The sequence below is a fragment of the Coregonus lavaretus genome (genome assembly GCF_964263955.1).
Source record: "Coregonus lavaretus genome assembly, contig: HAP1_SCAFFOLD_703, whole genome shotgun sequence".
NCBI lineage: Eukaryota > Metazoa > Chordata > Actinopteri > Salmoniformes > Salmonidae > Coregonus > Coregonus lavaretus.
Window position 1 is genome coordinate 176,548 of NW_028161954.1, and position 18,877 is coordinate 195,424.

The window sequence follows — 18,877 nt, forward strand, 5'->3', positions numbered from 1 at the left end:
GGCTATTTGTAAATGTTTAATAGTAAATTGGTACATTCTGCACAAAGGAAATGTAGAATAATGCACATGATCTTTTCAATAGGCTAATTGATACAGCGACAATAGCCTATTTGATTAGACTATTTAGCCTAGAGATATTCCGATATTTTTAGGTACATTCTGATCAATTTCCCGCCCAAATATTGCATCAAAGCAGCGGTCTTACCGATTGTGGAGATGTGAGACGGGTGAAATTCGTTGTCCGTGAATCTGCATAATAAACATGTTTTTCCAACCCCCGAATCTCCGAGAAGCAGGAGTCGGAAGAGCACATCATACTGCTTAGCCATAGCGTTTTAGAAATAAGAACAGCCAGACAGCTAACTCAGCAACGAATTTCCAAACCCAAAAGCAACCCACCTACTCCCCAGCCCATGTCTGCCCAAAATGCAAAGAAGTCTTTTGATACTCTTTCGAGAAACCGGGGAGCAGCTCTGTCTATCAAACCAGGCGGAGCGGTCTCTTTGGTAACAAAGCCTAGCTATAGAGAAGGGTCCAGATTCCACCCAGCCCTCTCCTCTCCTCCTCTGATGGGTGCGGTGACGGGGGATGCGCTCGGCAGCATCCGCTTTTCACTTGACATCACCGACACACGAGATAGTTGGGGATAAAGTGCGGGAGTAACAAGACAGTCCAGAAGAAACCCCTTTATTATTTTTTTGTCAGTAAACTACAACATGAAGGGTAATTGTGCAAAGTAGACCTAGGCTACATAAAGTGAGCTAAATTAAATAGGACTATTGGCCTATCCCTTTTATTCCTATATTCTACAATAAATGTTGTTTTATGATGTGCCAAGTAGCTTACAGGCGTATCAGAAGGATTCAAGTAGAAGTTTTACTACATAATAAATAAGGCCTGGTTGGATTGAGTTGACAAACTTTTCTTAAATGACCCCTACCCCTAAGCATGTATTTTAGAATTAATCAGAATATCCATGCACTAATATGATAGCAAATGAATACTAGTTCTAGGTGTGTGTGTGTGTGTGTGTGTGTGTGTGTGTGTGAGAGAGAGAGAGAGAGAGAGAGAGCGAGAGCGAGAGATAATTGAATTGAGAGAGAGAGACGGGTGCGTTTTGGATTAATTTGTTCCATCTGCTTTGCCGTATGCATATTATGAAACCCCGCCCACCTAACAGGAAGTAAATGTCAACCTCGCCGTGTTGCATTTGTTGGTGATCATCAGAGAAATTTTGAAAGGGAAAATAACCGTACACTTGTCATCTAACGCACTAAAGACACAAAACAATCATGGAAAGGGTACCCGCACCGTTACGGTGCTTCAGCGAATGTCACTCCGCGGAGAAGTTCACAGACGACGGAGTGGAGACGGTGACTTCAGTGGAGCAGGTGAACATGACGGCCAGATTAGCCCTTTAGCTTTCATGGCTAGCTAGCAAACATCGCTGTCTAGCTACGCATTTGAGCCAAGAAGTGATTTGCGCAATCATAAACAAGTGTTTTTAGACGTTCCTTTAAAACCACTTGCATATGCCTTTTTTGTCACACTTTGGTTCAGACATTATGTTGAATTAAATAAACTTTAGCTAGCTGGCTAAGTACATCTGCGACTCCAGGAGTGGTGAGAAACTGCTCAACGTTGTCATCCTGGATAATGATAATGTTTTGTATGATACAGATATGACACCCAATCATGTAGTGTTAGCCAATCATGTAGTGTTTTGCAGCCATCCATAGATGTTTAAACAAAACTATAGTGTGTGCATGCAGTCAGTGTCATTCTCATGCCTTGTTGAAGCTCACATTTTCGGTTCTGCTTTGTGTGTCTCACTCAAACATCTTTTATGTTATCCAGAGAAAAGTCGAACGCAGTATTCAAGAAGTAATCAGTGTTTACAAACAGATACACAGCTTACCACAGTAAGTAAATGTTCGGCTTCATTCTCTGGTTTTCAACATGATCACACTATTTGTCTTGTATGTGAGAATCTGTCATTGCTTTGAATCCTACTAGGCTATGCCTTTTACATGAAATTAGACCACATATTACAAGTCCAAGTTGTATGCCATTTTAAAAAAAACATTTTGTGCATACAACTAAATACTGTGAGTAAGACGGATACATAGAAGTTCAAGTTATCTACAGGGTTCTTAACGTGTCACCCTTCTGAATAAGTTATCTACAGGGTTCTTAACGTTTCACCCTTCTGAATAAGTTATCTACAGGGTTCTTAACGTTTCATCCTTCTGACTAAGTTATCTACAGGGTTCTTAACTTGTCACCCTTCTGAATAAGTTATCTACAGGGTTCTTAACGTTTCATCCTTCCGAAAAGTTATCTACAGGGTTCTTAACGTTTTCCACCCTTCTGAACAAGTTATCTACAGGGTTCTTAACGTGTCACCCTTCTGAATAAGTTATCTACAGGGTTCTTAACGTTTCATCCTTCTGAATAAGTTATCTACAGCGTTCTTAACGTTTCACCCTTCTGAACAAGTTATCTACAGGGTTCTTAACGTGTCACCCTTCTGAACAAACACTAGCTCTGGTGCAGGGCGTGGTTCGGCTGAGTGACTGGCCGTGTCCGAATACCATTACAAGCGTACTACATACTACATACTATGTACTCATTGTCTCATACTATTTAGCACGTACCGTTTAGTAAAAAGTATGCAGTATGTCATGGCCGCAATGCAGTAGCGGCTCCTGATTGGCTGAGGAGGTGGGGCCAATTGCAGGTGGGTTTTTCAAATTCAGCAGACATGCATTACATTAACCAGCCTAATAATAGCTCATTTCCAATTAGATCAATTGATCTAAACTATGAATAGAATAGGAATGGAGTTATACACTGAGTGTACAACACATTAAGTACACTGCTCTTTTCATGACATACTGACCAGGTGGATCCAGGTGAAAGCTATGATCCCTTATTGATGTCACTTGTTAAATCCACTTCAATCAGTGTAGGTGAAGGGGAGGAGACAAGTTAAAGAAGGATTTTTAAGCCTTGAGACAATTGAGACATGGATTGTGTATGTGTGCCATTCAGAGGGTGAATGGGCAAGACAAAAGATATAAGTGCCTTTTGAATGGGGTGTGGTAGTAGGTGCCAGGCGCACCGTTTTTTCACGCTCAACAGTTTCCTGTGTGTATCAAGAATGGTCCACCACCCAAAGGACATCCAGCCAACTTGACACAACTGTGGGAAGCATTGGAGTCAACATGGGCCAGCATCCCTGTGGAACGTTTTCGACACCTTGTAGAGTCCATGCCCCGACAAATTGAGGCTGTTCTGAGGGCAAAGGGGGGTGCAACTCAATATTAGGAAGGTGGTTGGTATACTCAGTGTAGGCCTACTCAGGCTGGTTATAGGCAGACTATCACATTCGACCTATACCATAGCCCATCTATCCTATTTAAAAAGGACTGAATACAGAAAAATATCATTTGGTTCCATTTCAACATATTTATTATTGAAACCAAAGTGCTGTAACACATACACTACCAGTCAAAAGTTTGGACACACCGACTCATTCCAGGGTTTTTCTTTATTTTTACTATTTTACATTGTAGAATAATAGTGAAGACATCAAAACTATGAAATAACACATTGAATCATGTAGTAACCAAAAAAGTGTTAAACAAATCTAAATATATTTTATATTTGAGATTCTTCAAAGTAGCCACCCTTTGCCTTGATGACAGCTTTGCACACTCTTGGTATTCTCTCAACCAGCTTCATGAGGTAATCACCTGGAATGCATTAAAATTAACAGGTGTGCCTTCTTAAAAGTTAATTTGTGGAATTTCTTTCCTTCTTAATGCGTTTGAGCCAATCAGTTGTGTTGTGACAAGGTAGGGGGGGTATACAGAAGATAGCCCTATTTGATAAAAGACCAAGTCCATATTATGGCAAGAACAACTCAAATAAGCAAAGAGAAATAACAGTCCATCATTACTTTAAGACATGAAGGTCAGTCAATAAGGAAAATGTCAAGAACTTTTAAAGTTTCTTCAAGTGCAGTCGCAAAAACCATCAAGTACTATGATGAATCTGGCTCTCATGAGGATCGCCACAGGAATGGAAGACCCAGAGTTACCTCTGCTGCAGAGGATAAGTGCATTAGAGTTACCAGCCTCAGAAATTGCAGCCCAAATAAATGCTTAACAGAGTTCAAGTAACATACACATCTCAACATCAACTGTTCAGAGGGGACTGTGTGAATCAGGCCTTCATGGTCAAATTGCTGCAAAGAAACCACTACTAAAGGACCACTACTAAAGGACACCAATAAGAAGAGACCTGCTTGGGCCAAGAAACACGAGCAATGGACATTAGACCGGTGGAAATCTGTCCTTTGGTCTGGAGTCCAAATTTGAGATTTTTGGTTCAAACCGCCGTGTCTTTGTGAGACGCGGTGTGGGTGAACGGATGATATCCGCATGTGTATTTCCCACCGTAAAGCATGGAGGAGGAGGTGTTATGGTGTGGGGGTGCTATGGTGTGGGGTGCTTTGCTGGTGACACTGTCTGTAATCTATTTAGAATTCAAGGCACACTTAACCAGCATGGCTACCACAGCATTCTGCAGCGATACGCCATCCCATCTGGTTTGTGCTTAGTGGGACTATCATTTGTTTTTCAACAGGACAATGACCCAACACACCTCCAGGCTGTGTAAGGGCTATTTTACCAAGAAGGAGAGTGATGGAGTGCTGCATCAGATGACCTGGCCTCCACAATCCCCCAACCTCAACCCAATTGAGATGGTTTGGTATGAGTCGGACAGCAGAGTGAAGGAAAAGCAGCCAACAAGTGCTCAGCATATGTGGGAACTCCTTCAAGACTGTTGGAAAAGCATTCCAGGTGAAGCTGGTTGAGAGAATGCCAAGAGTGTGCAAAGCTGTCATCAAGGCAAAGGGTGGCTATTTGAAGAATCTCAAATATATTTTGATTTGTTTAACACTTTTTTTGGTTACTACATGATTGCATGTGTTATTTCATAGTTTTGATGTCTTCACTTTTATTCTACAATGTAAAAAATAAAGTGAGTAGGTGTGTCCAAACTTTTGACTGGTACTGTATATTTATTTATTTTATTCAATCAAGTAGCTTAAACACATAAAAACTTACATAATGTTCTAATCAAAAGGCTATTGCACAGAAAAACAGAATGACTGCTAAGGCTTGATCCATAAATTAAATAATTATAGGTAGCCTAGCCTACAAAACTAAAACAATCCACATGTTCAAATCAAAAGGCCTGATTAACATGACATCAATAACGTTAGCCACATCGCGAGTCCCAGGTGCCCCGGTGTCAGAAATCAAAAGATGGTTTAGTACTTAGTTTAAAAGCTCTGACGATGGCCAAGAGAACAAGAAACACTTTTTCAATGAGAAAATAGAAATCCACTTTGGGTAAAAAAATCAAATAAGACTTCTGTTTTCAAAGATGCAGCCTACGATGCAATACTCGTGATCATTTTAGGAGAACAATTACGACTTTGTCTGCATTTGAACACCACTGCAGAAGCTTCGCTATTCGGCGTCTTCCCAATTAAGTAGCCTAGTTTTGTTGTTTTGACTACTTGAAGAGAACTAGGGCCTATCACTCGCAGCCCACCTCTTCCAATGCATTGAGGAAAACTGTACATCTAAGTCTACTAGATGAAGAGCTTAGATGAGTACAACATCCTGGCATTGAAACCATACTTGATTTTAGAAAATTCACACACTACAAAACAATTATATTTTGGCATACTGAGAATGCGCGATTGCGTTGTTTCCCACTATTTGTTGATATCTAATGATCAGCTGTTGTCAAAGCCGAAATGACTATGACATCCGGGCATTTTATTTTATTTTTTCAAATGTATTTAACCTTTATTTAACTAGGCAAACAAATTCTTATTTACAATGACGGCCTACCCCGGACGCCGCCCTATGGGACTCCCAATCACGGCCGGTTGTGATACAGCCTGGAACCGAACCAGGGTCTGTAGTGACGCCTCTAGCACTGAGATGCAGTGCCTTAGACAGCTGCGCCACTCGGGAGTAGCATTTTCAAAATGTTGCATACTATTAAATGTTTTTTTTTTTTGCATACTCAAACGGCCTACTATTTAGGACGCAAGTATGTGTATTCGGACACGGCCAGTGACTGACTGAGTGAGAGAGAGAGAGAGAGCACAGCTGAATTACGCCCAGGACCAGACCTAAACCTAGATCCTTATGGACAGCTGTAATAATGGACCAGAGGTAGTACTAGCTGTAATAATGGACCAGAGGTAGAACTAGCTGTAATAAATGGACCAGAGGTAGTACTAGTACTGGACCGTCAAAGCAATGTCTTGTTTCTTTCATTTTCTCTCCATTAAAGCACCAACCCTGTTTTTATCACCATGACAGAGTGAGAAAATCATAGTGCCTTCAGAAAGTATTCATACCCTTGACTTATTCCACATTTTGTTGTGTTACAGCCTGAATTCAAAATTGATTAAATATTTCTCCTCACCCATCTACACACAAAGTGATAACATGGTTTTAGAAATGTTAGCAAATGTATTGAAAATGAAAAACAGAAATATCTCACACCCCTGAGGCAATACATGTTCGAATCACCTTTGGCAGCGATTACAGCTGTGAGTCTTTCTGGGTAAGTCTCTAAGAGCTTTGCACACCTGGATTGTACATTATTTGCACATTATTCTTTAAAAAATTCTTCAAGCTCTGTCAAGTTGGTTGTTGATCATTGCTAGACAGCCATTTTCAAGTTTTGCCATAGATTTTCAAGCAGATTTAAGTCAAAACTGTAACTCGGCCACTCAGAAACGTTCAATGTCGTCTTGTTAAGCAACTCCAGTGTATATTTGTCCTTGTGTTTTAGGTTATTGTCCTGCTGAAAGGTGAATTCCTCTCCCAGTGTCTGTTATAAAGCAGACGGAACCAGGTTTTCCTCTAGGATTTTGCCTCTATTCTGTTTTTTTTTTTTATTATTATTAAAAAACCAGCAACAACACCCTAGTCCTTGCTGATGACAAGCATACCCATAACATGATGCAGCCACCACCATGCTTGAAAATATGAAGAGTGGTACTCAGTGATGTGTTGTGTTGGATTTGCCCCAAACGTAACGCTTTGTATTCAGGACATAAAGTTAATTACTTTGACACATTCTTTGCAGTTTTACTTTAGTGCCTTATTGCAAACAGGGTGCATGTTTTTGAATATTTGTATTCTGTAGAGACTTCCTTCTTTTCACTATGTCAATTAGGTTAGTATTGTGGAGTAACTACAATGTTGTTCATCCATCCTCAGTTTTCGCCTATCACAGACACTAATCTCAAACTGTTTTAAAGTCACCAATGGCCTTATGGTGAGATCCCAGAGTTAGGAAGGACACCTGTATCTTTGTAGTGAGTGGGTGTATTGATACACCATTCAAAGTGTAATTAATAACTTCACCATGCTCAAAGGGATATTCAATGTCTTTTTTTTTTTACCCATCTACCAATAGGTGGCCTTATTATGTGACATGTTAAGCACATCTTTACTCTTGAACTTATTTAGCCGTGTCATGATAAAGGCGTTGAATACTTTATTGACTCAAGACATTTCAGCTTTGAATTTCTTATTCATTTGTAACAATTTCTAAAAACATAATTCCACTTTGACATTATGGGATGTTGTAAATAATAAATAAATAATATGCCATTTAGCAGACGCTTTTATCCAAAGAGACTTACAGTCATGTGTGCATACATTTTATTTTATTTATTTATTTATTTTTTGTGTATGGGTGGTCCCGGGGATCGTACCCACTACCTTGGCGTTACAAGCGCCATGCTCTACCAGCTGAGCTACAGAGGACCAGAGGCCAGTGAAACAAAATCTCAATTTAATCCATTTTAAATTCAGGTTGCAATACAACAAAATGTGGAAAAGGTTTTTTACAAAGCGACTTACAGTAATGCATTTTGTAGCAAGAATCGAACACACGACACAGGACCATATATACAGCGGGGGAAAAAAGTATTTAGTCAGCCACCAATTGTGCAAGTTCTCCCACTTAAAAAGATGAGAGAGGCCTGTAATTTTCATCATATGTACACGTCAACTATGACAGACAAAATGAGAAAAAAAAATCCAGAAAATCACATTGTAGGATTTTTTATGAATTTATTTGCAAATTATGGTGGAAAATAAGTATTTGGTCAATAACAAAAGTTTCTCAATACTTTGTTAAATACCCTTTGTTGGCAATGACACAGGTCAAACGTTTTCTGTAAGTCTTCACAAGGTTTTCACACACTGTTGCTGGTATTTTGGCCCATTCCTCCATGCAGATCTCCTCTAGAGCAGTGATGTTTTGGGGATGTCGCTGGGCAACACGGACTTTCAACTCCATCCAAAGATTTTCTATGGGGTTGAGATCTGGAGACTGGCTAGGCCACTCCAGGACCTTGAAATGCTTCTTACGAAGCCACTCCTTCGTTGCCCGGGCAGTGTGTTTGGGATCATTGTCATGCTGAAAGACCCAGCCATGTTTCATCTTCAATGCCCTTGCTGATGGAAGGAGGTTTTCACTCAAAATCTCACGATACATGGCCCCATTCATTCTTTCCTTTACACGGATCAGTCGTCCTGGTCCCTTTGCAGAAAAACAGCCCCAAAGCATGATGTTTCCACCCCCATGCTTCACAGTAGGTATGGTGTTCTTTGGATGCAACTCAGCATTCTTTGTCCTCCAAACACGACGAGTTGAGTTTTTACCAAAAAGTTCTATTTTGGTTTCATCTGACCATATGACATTCTCCCAATCCTCTTCTGGATCATCCAAATGCACTCTAGCAAACTTCAGACGGGCCTGGACATGTACTGGCTTAAGCAGGGGGACACGTCTGGCACTGCAGGATTTGAGTCCCTGGCGGCGTAGTCTGTTACTGATGGTAGGCTTTGTTACTTTGGTCCCAGCTCTCTGCAGGTCATTCACTAGGTCCCTCCGTGTGATTCTGGGATTTTTGCTCACCGTTCTTGTGATCATTTTGACCCCACGGGGTGAGATCTTGCGTGGAGCCCCAGATCGAGGGAGATTATCAGTGGTCTTGTATGTCTTCCATTTCCTAATAATTGCTCCCACAGTTGATTTCTTCAAACCAAGCTGCTTACCTATTGCAGATTCAGTCTTCCCAGCCTGGTGCAGGTCTACAATTTTGTTTCTGGTGTCCTTTGACAGCTCTTTGGTCTTGGCCATAGTGGAGTTTGGAGTGTGACTGTTTGAGGTTGTGGACAGGTGTCTTTTATACTGATAACAAGTTCAAACAGGTGCCATTAATACAGGTAACGAGTGGAGGACAGAGGAGCCTCTTAAAGAAGAAGTTACAGGTCTGTGAGAGCCAGAAATCTTGCTTGTTTGTAGGTGACCAAATACTTATTTTCCACCATAATTTGCAAATAAATTCATTAAAAATCCTACAATGTGATTTTCTGGCTTTTTTTCTTCTCATTTTGTCTGTCATAGTTGACGTGTACCTATGATGAAAATTACAGGCCTCTCTCATATTTTTAAGTGGGAGAACTTGCACAATTGGTGGCTGACTAAATACTTTTTTCCCCCACTGTATATATATATATATGTGTGTGTGTGTGTGTGTGTGTGTGTATATATACTGTATATGTGTAAGTAAGCATATAAGCACAGAGCACAATTTACTGTCATCAAGTACTATTAAATTAGTGAAGACATGTTCATGACAATACCCCAGAAGTGTTTATCAAAACAGCCTACAGTGTTGAGTGGGTGGTGTATATGTATCATGGCCTTCAGTTCAGCCAGACCTCTATCATAATGTCTGTGTCATGATCTCAGTATATATACACCTGTTCTGAAAGGCCCTAGAGTCTGCAACACCACTAAGCAAGGGGCACCACCAAGCAAGCGGCACCATGAAGACCAAGGAGCTCTCCAAACAGGTCAGGGACAAAGTTGTGAAGAAGTACAGATCAGGGTTGGGTTATAAAAAAATATCAGAAACTTTGAACATCCCACAGAGCACCATTAAATCCATTATTAAAAAATGGAAAGAATATGGCACCACAACAAACCTGCCAAGAGAGGGTCGCCCACCAAAACTCACGGACCAGGCAAGGAGGGCATTAATCAGAGGCAACAAAGAGACCAAAGATAACCCTGAAGGAGCTGCAAAGCTCCCCAGCAGAGATTGGAGTATCTGTCCATAGGACCACTTTAAGCCATACACTCCACAGAGCTGGGCTTTACGGAAGAGTGGCCAGAAAAAGGCCATTGCTTTGGGGATGTTTTTCATCGACAGAGACTGGGAAACTGGTCAGAAATGAAGGAATGATGGATGGCGCTAAATAAAGGGGAAATTCTTGAGGGAAACCTGTTTCTGTCTTCCAGAGATTTGAGACTGGGACGGAGGTTCACCTTCCAGCAGGACAATGACCCTAAGCATACTGCTAAAGCAACACTCGAGTGGTTTAAGGGGAAACATTTAAATGTCTTGGAATGGCCTAGTCCAAGCCCAGACCTCAATCCAATTGAGAATCTGTGGTATGAATTAAAGATTGCTGTACACCAGCAGAACCCATCCAACTTGAAGGAGCTGGAGCAGTTTTGCCTTGAAGAATGGGCAATTATTATTATTTTTTATACCCCAAGAGACTTGCAGCTGTAATTGCTGCAAAAGGTGGCTCTACAAAGTATTGACCTTGGGGGGGGGTGAATAGTTATGCACGCTAAAGTGTTCTGTTTTTTTGTCTTACTTCTTGTTTGTTTCACAAAAAAAAATATGTTGCATCTTCAAACTGGTAGACACACACACACACACACACACATATATTGTTGTTTGCCTTGAACCATCCGACCCAACCACCACATACTGTATGTAGTTATCAGTCTACCAATAACAGGTTGACTGACTCACGCCGTTTCCACGACAACGTCTCTGGCGCTGCTGATTATTGTGTCCGACCAGCCTTTGACAGACCATACCACAGTAGGATGGAATGAACATAGCATTAGCAGTCATAATGTAGCCTGGTCCCAGATCTGTTTATACTCTTGCCTACTCCATTGCTGTCGTTGTCAAGCCATACATGGCAGGGAGTTGGCATGACAGCACAAACAGACTGGCGCTCAGCCTATTAGCAACCATTATGTGTACATGTATAGATTTCCACTATGTGTTTTCTCCTCAGGCCCACTCTGTTTTGTCTCCTCAGGCCCACTCTGTGTTTTCTCCTCAGGCCCACTCTGTGTTTTCTCCTCAGGCCCACTCTGTGTTGTCTCCTCAGGCCCACTCTGTGTTGTCTCCTCAGGCCCACTCTGTGTTGTCTCCTCAGGCCCACTCTGTGTTGTCTCCTCAGGCCCACTCTGTGTTGTCTCCTCAGGTCCACTCTTGTGTTTTCTCCTCAGGCCCACTCTGTGTTTTCTCCTCAGGCCCACTCTGTGGTTTCGCCTCAGGCCCACTCTGTGTGTTTTCGCCTCAGGCCCACTCTGTGGTTTCGCCTCAGGCCCACTCTGTGTGGTTTCGCCTCAGGCCCACTCTGTGTGGTTTCGCCTCAGGCCCACTCTGTGTGGTTTCGCCTAAGGCCCACTCTGTGTGGTTTCGCCTCAGGCCCACTCTGTGTGGTTTCGCCTCAGGCCCACTCTGTGTGGTTTCGCCTCAGGCCCACTCTGTGTGGTTTCGCCTCAGGCCCACTCTGTGTGGTTTCGCCTCAGGCCCACTCTGTGTGGTTTCGCCTCAGGCCCACTCTGTGTGGTTTCGCCTCAGGCCCACTCTGTGTGGTTTCGCCTCAGGCCCACTCTGTGTGGTTTCGCCTCAGGCCCACTCTGTGTGGTTTCGCCTCAGGCCCACTCTGTGTGGTTTCGCCTCAGGCCCACTCTGTGTTTTCTCCTCAGGCCCACTCTGTGTTTTCTCCTCAGGCCCACTCTGTGTTTTCTCCTCAGGCCCACTCTGTGTTGTCTCCTCAGGCCCACTCTGTGTTTTCTCCTCAGGCCCACTCTGTGTTTTCTCCTCAGGCCCACTCTATTGAGGGACCAGCACTACCAGTACCTGAAGAAAGGATTACGTCATCTCTCTGATGCTTATGAGGTATGTAGACTACTGCCAGGCAGACAACTGTATACACTCTGAGCCTGCATGAGTACTAATTCCCTAAGAGTATTTCCCACAAAGCACATCATTGATGACCACATTCTATATGTAATATATGACATGTATCTGAAGTAGGGCTTACGTCATCTCTCAGAACTGATCTCCACCACTTACTTGTATTCATCTTAAGATAGCTAGGTGAGACAACCGCATATTACAGTCACAGTAAGTATGTTTTTCCTCAATATAGTAGTTATCAGCAAAGTCAGTGCTAGTAGTACAAGAAAAGTGGGGTGGATTTAATCAAGATATTCTTCTTCATTGCTATTGGTCAGAACTGAAGATGTGCCTCATACTCCTTGCATCCTCGTCATAGTTTCTAAGTTGCAGTAAGAATTCAAACTTTGGAGCCAATGTTCCGCCCATTACAATTTGTAATCTCTTAAATATTCCAAATTCTGTTTTATCTAAAACAGATTAACTACATTGAACAAAAATATAGACGCAACATGTAAAGTGTTGGTCCAATGTTTCATGAGCTGAAATAAAGATCTCAGAAATTTTCCATACGCACAAAACCTTTTCTCTCAAATGTTGTGCACAAATGTGTTTACATCCCTGTTAGTGAGCATTTGTCCTTTGCCAAGAGAATCCATCCACCTGACAGGTGTGGCATATCAAGAAGCTGATTAAACAGCATGATCATTACACAGGTGCACCCTGTGCTGGGGACAATAAAAGGCCACTCTAAAATGTGCAGTTTTGTCAAACAACACAATGACACAGATGTCTCAAGTTTTTAGTGAGCGTGCAATTGAACACAAGCATTTTGCTACACCCGCAACAACACCCGCAACAACATCTGCTAAATGTGTGTACAGTATGTGACCAATAAAGTTTGATTTGATTTTGACTGCAGGAATGTCCACCAGAGCTGTTGCCAGATAATTAAATGTTAATTGCTCTACCATAAGCTGCCTCCAACGTCGTTTTAGAGATTTTGGCAATGCGTTCAACCGGACTCACAACGTGTATGGGGTCGTGTGGGCGAGCGGTTTGCTGATGTCAGCATTGTGAACAGAGTGCCCCATGGTGGCAGTCGGGTTATGTTATGGGCAGGCATAAGCTACAGACAACGAACACAATAGCATTTTATCAATGGCAATTTGAATGCACGGCGATACCGTGACGAGATCCTGAGGCCCATTGTCATCCGACGCCATCACCTCATGTTTCAGCATGATGATGCACAGTCCATGTCGCAAGGATCTGTACACAATTCTGAAAATGTCCCAGTTCTTCCATGGCCTGCATCCTCACCAGACATGTCACCCATTGAGCATGTTTGGGATGCTCTGGATGGAAGTCTACGACAGCATGTTCCAGTTCCTGCCAATAACCAGCAACTTCACACAGCCATTGAAGAGGAGTGGGACAACATTCCACAGGCCACAATCAACAACCTGCCCAGGGACTGCGGTTGAAAATTAGCCGGCTGGCTAAAACCGGCACTTTTACTGAAACGTTGATTAATGTGCACTGTCCCTGTAAAAATAAATAAACTCAAACTCAAACTCAAACTCTATGTGAAGGAGATCGCGTTGCATGAGGCAAATGGTGGTCACACCCGATACTGACTCGCCCCTACTTTTTTTTTTTAAGGTATCTGTGACTAACATATGCATATCTGTATTCCCAGTTATGTGAAATCCATAGATTAGGGCCTAATGCATTTATTTCAATTGACTGATTTCCTTATATGAACTGTAACTCAGTAAAATCTTTGACATTGTTGCATGATGCGTTTATATTTTTGTTCAGTATATATTGAGACTCAGCATTGACAAAAACATTGTAGGATAAACTTGCAGGATATAGACCATTCAAAAAATACCAAAGTGTTTTCTAAAAAAATTAATCATATTTCACCACTCCTGTTCCAGAGTCAAGATGTACATTTGGGGAATCATTTTACTGCTTAACTATGGAGCATATTATATTAGGGTACAGTGCATTCGGAAAGTATTCAGACCCCTTGACTTTTTCCACATTTTGTTACGTTACAGCCTTATTCTAAAATTGATTGAATAGTTTTTTCCCCTTATCAATCTACAAACAATACCCCATAATGACAAAGCAAAGACAGGTTTTTAGACATTTTGGCAAAAAAAAAACTGAAATATCACATTTACATAAGTATTCAGACCCTTTACTCAGTACTTTGTTGAATCACCTTTGGCAGCGATTACAGCCTCGTCTTCTTGGGTATGACGCTACAAGCTTGGCACACCTGTATTTGGGGAGTTTCTCACATTCTTCTCTGCAGATCCTTTCAAGCTCTGTCAGGCTGGAAGGGGAGCGTCGCTGCACAGCTATTTTCAGGTCTCTCCAGAGATGTTCGATCGGGTTCAAGTCCGGGCTCTGGCTGGGCCACTCAAGGACATTCAGAGACTGACTAGTCTCCCAGTCCCTGCCGCTGAAAAACATCCTCACAGCAGGATGCCAAGCGTCAAGTCCTCACTGCTGCCAACACCATGCTTTACTGTAGGGATGGTGCCAGGCTTCCTCCAGACTTGACGCTTGGCATTCAGGCCATAGAGTTCAATCTTGGTTTCATCAGACCAGATAATCTTGTTTTTCATGGTCTGAGAGTCTTTAGGTGCCTTTTGGCAAACTCCAAGCAGGCTGTCGTGTGCCTTTACTGAGGAGTGGCTTCCATCTGGCCACTCTACCATAAAGGCCTGATTGGTGGAGATGCAGAGATGGTTGTCCTTCTGGAAGGTTCTCCCATCTCCACAGAGGAACTCTGGAGCTCTGTCAGAGTGACCATCGGGTTCTTGGTCACCTCCCTGACCAAGGCCCTTCTCCCACAATTGCTATTTTTGGCCGGGCGGCCAGCTCTAGGAAAAGTCTTGGTGGTTCCAAACTTCTTCCATTTAAGAGTGATGGAGGCCACTGTGTTCTTGGGGACCTTCAATGCTGCAGAAATGTTCTGGTACCCTTCCCCAGATCTGTGCCTCGACACAATCCTGTCTCAGAGCTCTACGGACAATTCTTTCGACCTCATGGCTTTGTTTTTGCTCTGACATGCACTGTCAACTGTGGGACCTTATGTAGACAGGTGTGTGCCTTTCCAAATCAGTCCAATCAATTGAGTTTACAACAGATGGACTCCAATCAAGTTGTAGAAACATCTCAAGGATGATCAATGGAAACAGGATGCACCCGAGCTCAATTTCGAGTCTCATAGCAAACTTTCTGAATACTTATGTAAATAAGGTATTTTCTGTTTTTTATTTTTATTACATTTGCAACATTTCTAAAAACCTGTTTTCGCTTTGTCATTATGGGGTATTGTGTGTAGATTTGAGGAATGTTTTTATTTAATCCATTTTAGAATAAGGCTGTAACGTAACAATATGTGGAAAAAGTCAAGGGGTCTGAATACTTTCCGAATGCACTTTGTGAGAGGTTACAAACCTACAGTCAGTGTCCAGATTTCAGGCTACTCTTCCATTTAATCCGTCTGAACAGTACAGTTCCCTTGGCGCCATTTTGAAGTCCCCGTCTTGTGACTGTCGAATTTACATACGCTTAGGTTGGAGTCATTAAAACTCGTTTTTCAACCACTCCACAAAAAAAACTATCGTTTTGGCAAGTCGGTTAGAACATCTACTTTGTGCATGACACAAGTAATTTTTCCAAGAATTGTTTACAGATTATTTCACTTATAATTCACTGTATCACAATTCCAGTGGGTCAGAAGTTTACATACACTAAGTTGACTGTGCCTTTAAACAGCTTGGAAAATTCCAGAAAATGATGTAATGGCTTTAGAAGCTTCTGATAGGCTAATTGACATAATTTGAGTCAATTGGAGGTGTACCTGTGGATGTATTTCAAGGCCTACCTTTAAAACTCAGTGCTTCTTTGCTTGACATCATGGGAAAATCAAAAGAAATCAGCCAAGACCTCAGAAAAAATATTGTAGACCTCCACAAGTCTGGTTCATTCTTGGGAGCAATTTCCAAACGCCTAAAAGTACCACGTTCATCTGTACAAACAATAGTACGCAAGTATAAACACCATGGGACCACGCAGCCGTCATCCCGCTCAGGTAGGAGATGCGTTCTGTCTCCTAGAGACAAATCAATCCCAGAACAACAGCAAAGGACCTTGTGAAGATGCTGGAGGAAACAAGTACAAAAGTATCTATATCCACAGTAAAACAAGTCCTATATCGACATAACCTGAAAGGCCGCTCAGCAAGGAAGAAGCCACTGCTCCAAAACCGCCATAAAAAGCCAGACTACGGTTTGCAACTGAACATGGGGACAAAGATCGTACTTTTTGGAGAAATGTCCTCTGGTCTGATGAAACAAAAATAGAACTGTTTGGCCATTATGACCATCGTTATGTTTGGAGAAAAATGGGGGACGTTTGCAAGCCGAAGAACACCATCCCAACCGTGAAGCACGGGGTTGGCAGCATCATGCTGTGGGGGTGCTTTGCTGCTGGAGGGACTGGTGCACTTCACAAAATAGATGGCATCATGAGGAAGGAAAATTATGTGGATATATTGAAGAAACATCTCAAGACAGTCAGGAAGTTAAAGCTTGGTCGCAAATGGGTCTTCCAAATGCACAATGACCCCAAGCATACTTCCAAAGTTGTGGCAAAAATGGCTTAAGGACAACAAAGTCAAGGTATTGGAGTGGCCATCACAAAGCCCTGACCTCAATCCTATAGAAAATGTGTGGGCAGAACTGAAAAAGCGTGTGCGAGCAAGGAGGCCTACAAACCTGACTCAGTTACACCAGCTCTGTCAGGAGGAATGGGCCAAAATTCAACCAACTTATTGTGGAAAGCTTGTGGAATGCTACCCGAAATGTTTGACCCAAGTTAAACAATTTAAAGGCAATGCTACCAAATACTAATTGAGGGTATGTGCACTTCTGCCCCACCGGGAATGTGATGAAAGATTTTTTACTAGGAATTGTGAAAGACAGAGTTGAAATGTATTTGGCTAAGGTGTATGTAAACTTCCGACTTCAACTGTAGCCTATAGATATGAATTGCACCAGAATGATACATTTATTAATTTAAAGTTTTGTTTTCTCTTTATTCAACCTGCCCGCCACCCACCCGCCCTTCATCCACACAATATTTAATGACCCTAAACCCGGCCGCCCCGCGGATTATGAGTTAACCCACGCGTGTGTAGTGTCTTGAAGCCAGTAGGATGTGTTGCTATAGTCTCTGGTTGACTGTTTTTCTAGCCCTGTAGTATCTGTCTGTCTATCTGACTGTGTTGAAGCTGAGCCATTTGCTCGAGCTCCGCTGCGCAGTACAGTCCATATCTGACTAAGATCATTACATTTACATTTTAGTCATTTAGCAGACGCTCTTATCCAGAGCGACTTACAGTTAGTGAATACATATTTTTATTTTGTATTTTTTTTATACTGGCCCCCCGTGGGAATCGAACCCACAACCCTGGCGTTGCAAACGCCATGCTCTATCAACTGAGCTACATCCCTGCCGGCCATTCCCTCCCCTACCCTGGACGACGCTGGGCCAATTGTGTGCCGCCCATGAGTCTCCCGGTCGCGGCCGGCTGCGACAGAGCCTGGATTCGGACCAGGATCTCTAGTGGCACAGCTAGCACTGCGATGCAGTGCCTTAGACCACTGCGCCACTCAGGAGATAACATATCATAACATGATGTCAGAAGTGCTTCAACCCCGTCAAATATAAAACAGGTCCTCTGTAGCTCAATTGGTAGAGCATGGCGCTTGTAACGCCAGGGTAGTGGGTTCGATCCGGGACCACCCATACGTAAAAATGTATGCGCACATGACTGTAAGTCGCTTTGGATAAAAGTGTCTGCTAAATGGCTTATTATTATTATTATTATTATTATTATTATTATTATTATTATCTCTGTAGTGTAGTATGTCTATCTGTAGCTTGTCAAGAGCAATTGTGGCCATCCCTGAATTGTATTTACAAAGTTGACTATATCTGATGAATGTAGATTTGGTTGTAAATGTTATATTTAGTGATAACTCACTTTTTGTTTACAGGTAATATAGTACTAAGCCTTTCTTCAGTAAACGATAATGTACATTTTCATGTAAATAGTTAATGGGTTCATGTTGATTATTTGTGTGTTTTCCAGGAGCTTGCGCAATTGTCTTACGAGAGATCAGGGATATTTTTATCCATATTGGCTTAAATGGGTTTCTGGTTTTTCGCTTCCCTCTGGAAAATCAGCTGTTAATATTAAATAAATACTAATAACTAAATTATTTCTGTTGCCATTTCTCATTATTGTGCATGTTTACTTTTATATGCTGTTATGCTGTATTATAATGTTGAATAATCACCTTCCGGTGTAAAAACCATGGAAATTAAAAACCAAAAACTATGTTTTAAGTGAGAATAGGCATTGGTCTGAAGCCGAAAAACAGGAAAGGGCCTTCCGCAAACTGTTGCCACAAAGTTGGAAGCACAGAATCGTCTAGAATGTCATTGTATGCTGTAGCGTTAAGATTTCCCTTCACTGTAACTAAGGGGCCGAGCCCGAACCATGAAAAACAGCCCCAGACCTTATTCATCCTCCACCAAACTTTACAGTTGGCACTATGCATTCGGTAAGGTTGCGTTCTCCTGACATCCGCCAAACCCAGATTCGTCCGTCGGACTGCCAAATGGTGAAGTGTGATTCATCACTCCAGAGAACGCGTT

At 42.2% G+C, this 18,877-nt stretch overlaps 2 protein-coding genes across 2 annotated transcripts in view; one reads left to right on the plus strand and one right to left on the minus strand.

Annotated features, from left to right (window-relative positions):
- LOC311119813 (ras-related protein Rab-15-like) overlaps positions 1-329 on the minus strand; it is a gene marked incomplete at both ends in the record, with an annotated part of 53,729 nt that extends 53,400 nt beyond the window's left edge. Inside the window, one exon of the mRNA XM_084194464.1 lies at positions 206-329. Within this exon, the coding sequence (XP_084050590.1) occupies positions 206-329 (124 nt within the window). The remainder of the gene's footprint in view (positions 1-205) is intronic.
- Positions 330-1,178: 849 nt separating this feature from the next.
- Positions 1,179-18,877, plus strand: part of LOC311119816 (protein farnesyltransferase subunit beta-like) — a 32,557-nt gene continuing 14,858 nt past the window's right edge. The window contains exons 1-3 of the mRNA XM_084194474.1: positions 1,179-1,391; positions 1,858-1,922; positions 12,052-12,124. Coding sequence (XP_084050600.1) covers positions 1,293-1,391; positions 1,858-1,922; positions 12,052-12,124 — 237 coding nt within the window. The 5' untranslated portion in view covers positions 1,179-1,292. The remainder of the gene's footprint in view (positions 1,392-1,857; positions 1,923-12,051; positions 12,125-18,877) is intronic.